The following is an 11,858-nucleotide window of genomic DNA, read 5'->3' on the forward strand; positions in this document are numbered from 1 at the left end:
TTCTGAGACAGCTGTGGTCACACAGGCGTGGCTGAAACAGTGGGATAATTCAGTAAGCCCGGGGCTTCATCTCAACTGGCTGGCTCCCTCCCTCCCCCCCCACCCCCTTTACCCACCAACCTCCAGCAATCAGCAAACAAACCTTCTGTAGTAATGGTCAAAGCACTCGTTACAGAAATGCTCCCCACAGGAGAGGTGGTACCATCGAGATGTGTAGCCATTTTTGGCACATCTGAAAAGAGCAGAAACAGGGAGCTGTGGTCAGGAAGAAACCGGTCTTCTCTCTTTTTTGTTTTTAACAAATGTTGAAAGCATCTCCTATGAGGCCAGTTTATATTATCTCCACTTAGAATAGGAACGACCTATTGAACAGCAGAATAGCAACAAAGGGGAAATGGAACAGGTGATGGGTTTGTAATAACACATGGTGAAGACACAGGCACTGAACCGGTGGTCCCTGGCTCAGCTGGATGCACATCAGGAGGCCGGGGCTGAGGGGTTTCATCAGGACTCTCTCAAGCACTGGCAGGGTGTTGGGACATGAAACTAGGGGAGCCAGTGACTGCTGCCAGCTGCATGAACATGAAAGAGAGAAGCTTGGTTTCTAGTCATAACATCCGGCCTGGACCATTACTGAAAAGTGAACGCATCTGGCCAGCTGGAATCTGACCGGCAAGGGCACAACCTGGCAGGTGTAACCAGTGCAACGGCCAATAATGCAGTCAAAGAACGAAACAGGATGCCACGCTGGACACCAACACCACCCCTCTTTGTGCTTAAAGACAAACAGGATTTGTTCCGGAGGTTGCATGGAGGCTTCGGACAGAACTGAAGATTTTTCTCTGGAAGTAAAAAGTTATGCTTGGTCATCCCAATAAAAATGGCAAGTGTGCAATTAGCTACCTTGTTTCAATGAGACCTGGAATGTCTCCTGGAGAGGAGTGATGTTACATGAGGGAGAAAACAAACACTGGGAAAGTAAATACCTGTGGCTGTCTAGGAGCTCAAGGGTCTCTCTTTGCAGCCACTCCTTACTGGCCCTCCTGCACTCCATCCCAAGGAGGCTGGCTACTAGATCTGAGGACAGGGCGCTGTGCAGCGCTGATATGCCACATGGAACAGGGAGAGGCAGGAGGGCTCAGTGTGCACAGAAAGTTAAGGATAATGTTCTGTAGCTGGATGACTTACAATATTTATATCTTTAGGAAAACTATTTTCAAGAAGGAAGGTGCTCCTACAAAGAACAGGTCCACAGGCAGGAATGTGAGCCCAACCATGCCAGCTAAACAGACCTTTCAGAAGCGCTGGCAAAGCACACGGGACAGGCTGCTGTGCAGCCCGCCTTTTCACATTTTCTGTACTTCTTCTCTGAACCGCCATCTTCATCCTCATCGGTTGTCTCCGTTGCTTTTTTCTTCGCCTGGGGAAGAAGCAGCTGAGGTTAAGATCTCACCAGAATGGCCTAGGGCAAAGATGGTGGAAGGTTTGCTACTGAAACACCTTCCATGTTAGGGGGATTCTAAAAGTGAAGGTCAACAATGCCCTGTCAGGGGGTGGGGGCTGATGATATAGCAATTTCCTTTAAACTTAGTGTGCAAAGAATATACTACCTTGCTCGAAATCAAGGACTATAGCTCTCTAAGTAGAGAAGTGATATGCATGTGAGCCTTTCTTAGGAAAAAGCAATATTAGTGAAAAGAAAATCCACTCTCAAATTATTTTTCCTTAGAGCAGGTATGTGCAGATTAAAAAAAAAAAAAACAGAAAAGTTCTAGGAAATGAATTATATCATTTAATATTTTTCTTTAAAAATGTTCTACAAAAAAAATGGCAGCAAGAAACCTGCTAACAGCAGCCAACCAACTATAACGTGACATCTAGAGTCCTATGAATGATACCAAGCCAGGCATGATCCTGCCTCAGCTCACATTCTAGAAGCTGGCACACAGCTGTGATTCTTTGATTCACGTACTATTACTGATTCATATTTTATTCCCCTTGCTTTGTGATAACATATGCCAGACAATTTTTTTCTATATTCCATTACTCTATTACACTATAGTGTGACTGACTATCCAGGCCTGAATGCCTGAACTAGGCTACACGCCTCTTCCATCATTTTATCACACTATAGTGTGACTGACTAGCCAGGCTTGATCATCTGCACTAGGCTGCAGCCTCTTCAGGGCTAGAACAGGATCTTTTTGTCCCACTCATCATCAGTCTGTGTGTTCCAAAAAGTTGTGTTGAATAAATAAAGGAATATACCTGCCTACCGGAGCTCCTCAAAGGAAGGCTATCAGGAGAATGATCAAACAATGCTTTTTTCTTTGTCCTTCCCCGTGGGGTTGCCATTGTTTTGAAAGATCTGCGGAAAAAAAGGGGAAAAAAAAAATCAAACCATTAAATATTAGCAATACTGTCAACACGCTGCAGCAAAGTCATGTAATTTATTTTTTTATTTTTTAATTTTTTTTAAACCTATCCTGCCCTTTACCATTTTATTTATTTATTTTTTTAATAGAGGCATGTTTTTATTTGTTTGTTTGTTTGTTTTTGTTTATACATGCACTGGGTACAGTCAGAGGCGCAGGAGGGTGAGAGAATTCACCAGAGCCAGAGCAGGGAGCAGAGCAGGCAGAAGGACCGAAGGACACTGCTGAGGGGAGCAGCGGGCGGCAGGAGAGGTCTGCGCGCCATGTGGGACCCTCCTCCGGTGGCCGGGGAGCAGCCGGGGATCGAACCAGCGCCGCAGAGGCTGCGGGCAACCTCGCAACCCAGCGCTCAACCACTGCGCCACCGGGGAGGCCCAAAGTCATGTAATTTAGAAGGTGAAAGTGTATGTTCTGCAGTTAGACAGCCTGAGAGGAAAGCCATGACTTTCAAGTGACTTCTCTCAGCCTCAGCGTTCTCATCTACAAAGTAGGCACAGCAAAATGGGCAAAGAACAATGATGTGAGGAATGAAATCACCAGGCTTGGCAGATTATAAGTACTCCAGAAAAGTTATCCATTAGAAGCACGGACATTTCAAAAAACAAAAATAAGAAACACATCACAGGAATGACCAATAATAAATTACACTAGTGTGTGTAAAATTCAACGAGCAAAACACCTAGTCTTTGTCAACGTTTCTCTCCATCTTAGTGCATCTTCTTAGCAGTCCCTGAGTTTTAGCTCTTGACAAATTTTAAAAAGAAAAATCCATTCATTTCTTCTTATTAAAACCCACCAATGAACTTCAGGCACACTATCTACTCACCATCAAATATAGGAATCTTGGGTTGGTTTTCTACAAGAAAAATTTTATGAATTCTCAGACTAGCCTAACAACAGTATGCTTAAATAAACATTAAGAATCAAAAGTCCTGTTTTCTAAAGGAAAGTGAATATTTATTTATTCACTTATAACATATTGCCCAGATTATTCTTAAAATAAACTATAAATGTGGCTCATTTTATACAGGGGTGCTAAATACATATGTAAACATGTATAGATTGCATGTAAAAGTATGCAGGCACTGCAGCAAAATATTTTAATCCAATGTAGAATACAGGGACATAAATCAACCCAGATTCATGTAACATTTGACATGCAAGCATTCCGAAAAGAAAGCATAATCTCTAAAAATTTCACCGAACACTTTAATCCAACTGTACGCTGCTAAATCTTTCCTTAATGCTATAAAGAATAATAGAGAAATGGTTAAAGACGAGAGCAAAAACATTAGCTATAAAAGCCATCATTAAATGACTTTTACTAACAGACAAAACCGATGGAAGGTTTTGAAGTAGTGCATTTTACTTTTTAATTATACAATTAACAGTTATGCAATCTCATCCATTTTTGGCACTTATCATAATGCCTATGTTTTCACTTTTGCTGTGTTCTTGGGTCCTAAAATATAGAGAAAAATTTGAAATAACACTGGAAGGACTACCCTTCTTTAGCTTTTAAATATAATCTTAGAAATATTGATCAAAGCGTCATTAAAGCAAATTAGCATACTGCAAGTTTTTCCATCTGATTCTTCAAATTAAAAAACACACCTGACTTTGAATACAATCAACTTATTTCATGTTCAATACAATTTCATAAGCTATTTCTTCCTAATTTTAAATCAGAACTTTGGTTGTCTCTTCATGTGACAAAAGGAGGCTCTGTGGAGGGGACTATGTATGTAAGTGGATATAGGGGTGTCTAGATTAGTTTTGATAATTGTCAGGATTTTTTAAGTGGCTTATTCAAAAAAACTTTAAAGAAAATTCACAGAATTAATTCAAATGTTAATGAAAAGAACTCCCAGTGAGAATGAAAATATAAAACGGAATCAGCGTAATATCTAAACTACTGGAAACTTCTTCAGGAATCTCCCCTTCGAGCACCTTATGACTCCCATAAGGGTCAAATTTCCCCAAATATGGATCCAGCCCCGTCGCCTGAATGTCTACTGTGGACTTTCTCAGCCTCCAAATCAATTAATTATTGATGGTAATTTTCTCTGAACCTCCTAAAGCAGCCTCCCACCCTTCCACCAAAATCGATTTCTTAAAAAACCAAGCAAACGCAGTCGTGTCTGCACGGGTGGAGGAGGAGGGGATCCCCCCAAGTGGAGCAGAACAGGGGAACACTGGGCCTCTGCTTGGCAACGTTCCAGATCAGTGCACCCCCAACTTTCTACAGCTGGGCCTGCGCTTCCTTTCACACCTGCCAGCTGCCAGGCTGTTGACTAACAGCTCCGGTAATGGGCTCCCCTTCTCCGCACCCCAACCCCCCGGGGCGCAGTCCGGGGGGGGGGGGTCACCCCAGCAACCCTGCTGCGCCGCCGCTCGCGCCCCAAGGCTCGGGGCTGAGTGTGGCCCCAATACCTGCAGGCGGGGGCCGGCGCCTCCCAGGGTGGGGCGCACCCGCCAGGGCGCTCCTGCTCCCCGACTGTGGGTCTCCCCGGCCGGCAGCCACCCCGGGGTGGCCGAGCCGACACCCCCGGGAGGGAGCCCCCGTGCCCGGGGCCAGCTGCGGCCGCTGGGCTCTCCCCGCAGCTTCTTTCTCGTTTCCCCCGAAGTCGGGGCGCAGAGCCCCGGAGCTCACCTCTGCGCCGGGAAGGTGCACGGATCTCGGGGGGAAGGCGCCGCTGTGCAGAAAGGGAAAAACACAGGAGGGGGTCAGGGGACCCCGAAACTCCGCGACGAATCGGTGAACCCCGCGACCGCAACACCCCCGCCGAGGAGCGCCCCTCCGCGGAGGGGGACCCCGCCGCCCCCGCCGCCCCCAGAGGGTCCTCGCGCCCCGGCACCGCCGCCGCCCACCCCGGAGGGCGCGCCCCGCCAGGCGGCTTTGTGCGGCGCTGTCACCCCGGATCCGCCGCCGCCCCCGCGCCGCCCCCGGGCCGAGCCCCCACCTCCGAGCGCCCGCGCGGCGGTGCGCGCCGCCCCCGGCCGCCCCGGCCGCCTCCGAGCCCCGCGCGGCGCTCAGGACGGCAGCCCGCGCCGACCCCCGGCGCTTCCGCCCCTGTCACGGCGTGACCCGCGTGGGCGGGGCCGCGCGGGGGGGGGAGGGCGGGCCCCGCCTTCGTCGGCGCCGCGGCGCTCGCCCCGCCCCGGCCATTTCCGCCGCTGCGCGTGCCGGGAGCCCGAGGAGACGGGGCGCGGGGCGGGAGCCCGAGGGGGCGGGGCGGGGCGGGGGGCGGGGCGCGGGCGCGGAAAGCAGGCGGCGCGCGGGGACGGGTCAGGAACGGGGAGGGGCCGGTTCAGGGAAGGGGCGGGGCTTGTGGAGGGGCGGGCTTGGGCGGAGGTGGTGCGCGGGAAGAAGGCGGGGCGAGGGGGGCCGTCTAGGTACGGGGAGGGGCTAACTAGGAGTAGGGGCGGGGCTTGTGGAGGGGTGGGGCCTGGGGCGGAGGCGGGGCCTGGGAATAAGGCGGGGCGCGGGGGCCGTCTAGGTACGGGAGGACCAGCTCGGGGTAGGGGCGGGGCTTGTGGAGGGGTGGGGCCCCGGGCGGAGGCGGGGCCTGGGAATCAGGCGGGGCGCGGGGAGGGGCCATCTCGGGAAGGGGCGGGTCTTGTGGAGGGGTGGGGCTGGGGCGGAGGCGGGGCCTGGGAATAAGGCGGGGCACGGGGCGGGGCCAGCTCGGGAAGGGGCGGGACTTGCGGAGGGGTGGGGCTTGGGGCGGAGGCGGGGCCTGGGAATCAGGCGGGGCGCGGGGAGGGGCTGCGGAGGCGGGGCGCGGGGCGGAGGCGGGGCGCCTGGTCCCGGCCCGGGTAATCCGGGGCGGCCCCAGAACCTGCGGCGTGCAGCGCTCCAGGTAGGCCGTCCCGCGCGCAGAGAGGGGTGCGCGTGAGAAGCATCACGATTTGCCAGGTAGGAGCTTGCAACAGGGAGCTGGAATGGGGCGCCCTGCAAGCTTGGGCAGCCCAGCGATCCGCGCCCTGGAACGAAAGGGAACTGGGAGTAATGTGGCCGGCAGTGAGTGACCTTTCTGAGTTTGTGATTAAAATGACTCCAAAGCAGTGTTGTGCATTAGTGATTTTTTTAAAGATTTATTTATTTCTGCATGCAAGAACTGGGGTACAGGCCAGAGATGCGGGGGGTGAGAGGATTCACCAGAGACAGAGTGGGGAGCAGAATAGGCAGTAGAAGTGATTAACTTCAATTAGCAATGTTGCTTTATTTCATGTGTGTGTGAGAGGGAGAGACCTGTACAATTCCAGGTTGCCCTGCCTCTATGACAAAATTATGCTTCCCTTTTGTTTCAAGTAGAGAATTGCTTTATGCAGGTTCATGTTCAGGTTCCAAGGTTTTCAGGATGAAAATGTAGATGGGAAAACTGCAAATCTCTTGCTTTTCTGTATCCAACATAAATCTTGCAAAATACATTTCTTTTTTTTTAAAGATTTTTTTTTTATTTTTTATTTATACAAGAGCTGGGGTACAGGCCAGAGGCACAGGAGGGTGACAGGATCCACCAGAGACAGAGCAGGGAGCAGAACTCGACCAACTGAAATACACTGATGAGGGAGCAGCGGGTGAGACAGGAGAGGTCTGTTGCGCCATGTGGGTAGCTCCCTGGCTGGTGGAGAATTGAACCAGCACTGCAGAGGCTGTGGTCAGCTTCACAGCGCTGTGGTCAACCTGCCGCGCCACGGGGGAGGCCCCACAAAATACATTTCTTAACAAATGTGTGCTGAGAAGGGAATTTATGTTCCTAATTCTGAGAGAGATGTCTTCTTAAATCCTAAGCATACTGAAGCCCAAATTTTGATCTGAAGGGAGCTTTTCCTGACATATCTGCTTCTATGTGATGTGTGCTATTCTCACAGATAAATCATTAAATTTGACCCACCAAATCATTAGTTTCACTAATGATTCAAAGAGAATGTTAAAATTATTGTTGTGTTATATTGTCCTGAATATTGCAAAGTTGACACTGAAAAATAGCATTTTCCTCACACTTTCAGATGGGTTTGAGTTACTTTTACATCCTTCATTATAGTATATATATGTAATATAAGGCATCTGAAATATAATTATATAGCTATGATTATAGTTACAGTTACATCCCTTTTCTTCAATTCAATGTGTGCATTTTCCCATGCAAAAACAAATCTGTAAGAGTAGCATTTGAAAATCCGAACTTGTGAAGTAGAGCTACGATATTGAATCTATGCATCTCCTTTTTGTGCTCCCTCTGGAAATCCCACCAAAACAAGAAAAGCAGAGTTTTTTAAAAAGTCATAAACCACTTGGGTAAGGAGAGGATAGTAGACGAGAGCAATAATATTTTGAAATCTAGAAAGGAGGTGCTTAAGTGGGAATTGATTTTGTAGACTGAAGAAAGCTAAATTCTAAGCTGGCAATGTGGAAATGTAATGAACAATTCTCTTTGCATCTAGAATCCTCCAACACTCAAAATAACAGCACCAGTACCTCCAAGTGGTAGAAGGGTGTGGTTAAAACTAGGAGGATTGGGCCTCCCTGGTGTCACAAAGGGTTGATCGCAGTGCTGTGAAGCTGTCCACAGCCTCTGCCATGTGAGTTTAATCCCTGGCCAGGGAGATACCCACATGGCACAGCAGACCTCTCCTGTCTCACCCGCTGCTCCCCTCAGCAGTGTATTTCAGTAGATCTGCCTGTTTTTTTTTTTTTAAATAGAGGCATGCTTTATTTATTTATTTGTTTGTTTGTTTGTTTATACATGCACTGGGTACAGTCAGAAGCGTGGGAGGGTGAGAGAATTCACCAGAGCCAGAGCGGGGAGCAGAGCAGGCAGAAGGACCGAAGTACACTGCTGAGGGGAGCAGCGGGCGGTAGGAGAGGTCTGCGCGCCATGTGGGACCCTCCTCCGGTGGCTGGGGAGCAGCCGGGGATCGAACCGGCGCCGCAGAGGCTGCGGGCAGCTTCGCAACCCAGCGCTCAACCGCTGCGCCACTGGGGAGGCCCAGATCTGCCTGTTTTGTTCCCCACTCTGTCTCTGGTGAATCCTCTCACCCTCCCGCGAATATGGCCTGTACCCCAGCTCTTGTAATATAATTAAATAAATCTTAAACAACAAACAAACAAACTAGGAAGTATCTGCCCTCATCACAGCAGTAGACTCTAAGGGTTTATATATCAGGGAAGGTAGAGCAAAGAATCTCTGAACTGGAGGGTAGGGTGGTGGTAGTATCTTACTGAGAATATGGGGATTCATTGAACTCAGGAAATGTGGGACTCGCTCCTTTAATTTTTGCAGTTTAATATAGGAATGTTTATGTATAACCAAGTTTATCTTGGAAAACTGCCCTGTGCAAAGAAAACAGAGATAACATCTAAGTTTCCACATGAAGCCTGCTTCGATCCCATAGTGAAGGGTGTAAGTCCAAAAGTCCCACTTGAACCATGACAGCTTTTGATACCCCTCTAAATGAGAATAGATAAGAGTTGCTAAACATTTGAGGAAAGTCACTAGTTTGAAAGGTTGAGAACAGGATAAACTAACAGAAAAAACTTGTCATAGATGACGCAGGTAAATAAAAGAATATAGCCATTCTGTCCATGAAATAAGAACAAAATAATATAAAAAGAACACCAGAGAACAAAAAAGAACTCTTGAAAATTAAAGACTAAATATCAGAGAAGAAAAAATAGCAATTGCAAAGAGAGAGAGATAAAAATGAAGGCAGCCCCATAGAATATATGGCAAAAAAATTTAAAGAGATGGAAAATGGAAGAAATATGAGAAGTATACAATACCAGACAAAAGGCTCTACAGCCAAATAAAAGGAGCCCCAGCAAGAGAAGCAGAACAAAAAGAGAAGCACCAATTATCATCTGAATAATTCAAAAATTTTTCCAGAATTAAAGGATAGTAAAGATGGGGGAATAATTTTTGCAGTTTAATATAGGAATGTTTGTATAAACAAATACTTCTTTAAGATGGAATGTTTGATCAGTTTAGTGTCCAATTTAATGACGAAAGCATTTGATGTAAACTTCATGTGCTGGAGGTGTCAAACATAATGTCATCTGTCCACCAAACCTTTTTCTTTTTCCCACTGAGCAATCAGATAAACCACGTTTCCCAGTCTCCCCTGCAGTTAAGTTGGAATATGTGATTTAGCCCTGGCAGATGGAATATGGACAGGCCTAGTAGGCCTACCTGGCCCCTAAACCTCCCATAAGATCCCATCCCTCTCTGTGTCTTTTAGTTGGATGCTGAGAATCTAAGAAAAGACTCCAGTTGAGCTTCTAGTTTAAAAGAACTCAGCCAAATGCATGAAAATAGATGACAACTACGGCAAAGAATTATGAAGTTTCAAAAACTAGGGTCAAAGAATAGCTTTAAGAAGAGAGAGAAATATCAGTCACGTAGAAAATATCAAGATTGGAGTGTGTATGAACTTAAACAGTAACTCTGAAAGCTAGAAGGCGGTGGAATGATTCCTTCTAAATTGTGAAAGAAAATGTTTTCTTTTTTTTTTTTAAAGATTTATTTATTTATTATTTATACAGGCACTGGGTACAGTAAGAAGCGCAGGAGGGTGAGAGAATTCACTAGAGCCAGAGCGGGGAGCAGAGCAGGCAGAAGGACCGAAGTACACTGCTGAGGGGAGCAGCGGGCGGCAGGAGAGGTCTGCGCACCATGTAGGACCCTTCCCCGGTGGCCGGGGATTGAACCAGCGCTGCAGAGGCTGCGGGCAGCTTCGCAACCCAGCACTCAACCGCTGCGCCACCAGGGAGGCCCGAAAGAAAATGTTTTCTAATCAAGAATTCTGTAGCTAACAAATGTATACATCAAGGATGGGGAATAGTGTAAAGACATTATGTACATGCAAAGTGCCAAAATTTTTTTGTCAGAAAGCTGCTGGAAGTTATGCTCAGTGGGGGAGTGGATATGGATGGTAACCACAAAAAATTAATATGAGAGATTCATCAAAAGTCAAGAGGGAAATCTCCAGGATGATGATCTAGAGACACTCCAGAATGCTGACTGTCTAGCAGGCATGAGGGCATCCAGGTCAGAGGCTCCAGACAGTCTTTCCTGCATGGTGATGTCCAGAAAATCCTAACAACTAGAGGGGGCCTCCCCCATGGCCCTGGGGTTAAAGACACAGCGCTCTCCAGCTGTCACCAACCACTGCAGCACCGAGTTCGATCCCTACACTGCTCCCCTCAGCAGTGTATTTCAGTAGATCTGCTGTTCTGCTCCCCACTCTGTCTCTGGTGAATTCTCTCACAACCCAGTTCTTTTTTTTTTAAATTACTCTTTTTTTTAAAGATTTATTTATTTATTTATTTATACAAGCACTGGGTACAGTCAGAAGCGCGGGAGGGTGAGAGAATTCACCAGAGCCAGAGCGGGGAGCAGAACAGGCAGACTGACGAAATACACTGCTGAGGGGAGCAGCGGGCGGCAGGAGGTGTCTGCGCGCCATTTGGGACCCTCCCCCGGTGCCCAGGGATAGAACCAGTGCTGCAGAGGCTGCGGGCAGCTTCGCAACCCAACGCTCAACCGCTTCGCCATCAGGGGAGGCCCTACACCCCAGTTCTTGTATGCGTAAATAAATAAATCTTTAAAAACAAAAAAGAATCCTATCAAAAAGAAAGACTAAGAATTTATTTATAGGAGAGTAGGACAATTGTCAGAGTTTACAGTTTAACAGGCACATAGAAATTTTATATATCTAAAAATGAACATTATTAACTGCAAAGTACAAAAATTGTACAGAAAAGGAAAAGTAATCATAGAAAACTGTGTGGCTATCTGTGAATAGCATTTACCTAATCATGTCCCCCCAAATATTTAATCAAAAATGTGCTATGGGGCCTCCCTGGTGGCACAGGCAGTTAGTTGAGTGCCGTACTGTGAAGCTGTCCGCAGCCTCTGAAGTGCCGGTTCGATCCCCGCCGGCCTCAGAGCAGCCAACATGGCACAGCAGACCTCTCCTGCCATGCCCGCTGCTCCCCTCAGCAGTGTATTTCATCAGTCTGGCTGTCCTGTTCCCCGCTCTGTCTCTGGTGAGTCCTCTCACCCTCCCACGCATCTGGCCTGTACCCTGGTTCTTGTATTAAAAAAAATAAATATTTAAAAAAAGTGCTATGACTAGATTGGAAACATAGGAAAAATGAGAATGTGTGTGTGTGTGTGTGTGTGTGTCTACGTGTCTGTGTGTGATTGTGGTGTATGTGTTGGGAAGCTGAAAGAGAGCTAAACACTTTTTTTCCTCTAGATGTACCTAACAATGAATAATCAAGAAGACGCAAAACAAGGCTGCCATTGGTAGATAAGAGTCAAATTTCAAGATTCAGATCGGAAATCGGGACTGCTATTTTCGTAACTGTCGAACTCTTTAAATCGTGTGCACCGTAACATTGATTCTAAAAAG

The 11,858-nt window shown here is 47.6% G+C and overlaps 1 protein-coding gene across 4 annotated transcripts in view; it reads right to left on the reverse strand.

The window, feature by feature from the left end:
* Window positions 1-2,722, reverse strand: part of KDM1B (lysine demethylase 1B) — a gene marked incomplete at its 3' end in the record, with an annotated part of 53,410 nt that extends 50,688 nt beyond the window's left edge. For all 4 annotated transcript variants that reach the window (XM_084228931.1, XM_084228930.1, XM_084228929.1 and 1 more), the window contains exons 1-3: window positions 2,269-2,722; window positions 1,293-1,420; window positions 143-232 (exon numbers count right to left, since the gene is read on the reverse strand). In XM_084228931.1, the coding sequence (XP_084085057.1) occupies window positions 143-232; window positions 1,293-1,420; window positions 2,269-2,355 (305 nt within the window). In that variant the 5' untranslated portion in view covers window positions 2,356-2,722. The remainder of the gene's footprint in view (window positions 1-142; window positions 233-1,292; window positions 1,421-2,268) is intronic.
* Window positions 2,723-11,858: the final 9,136 nt, after the last annotated feature.

Source organism: Talpa europaea (assembly GCF_964194135.1).
Source record: "Talpa europaea genome assembly, chromosome: 2".
In the NCBI taxonomy this organism is placed as follows: domain Eukaryota; kingdom Metazoa; phylum Chordata; class Mammalia; order Eulipotyphla; family Talpidae; genus Talpa; species Talpa europaea.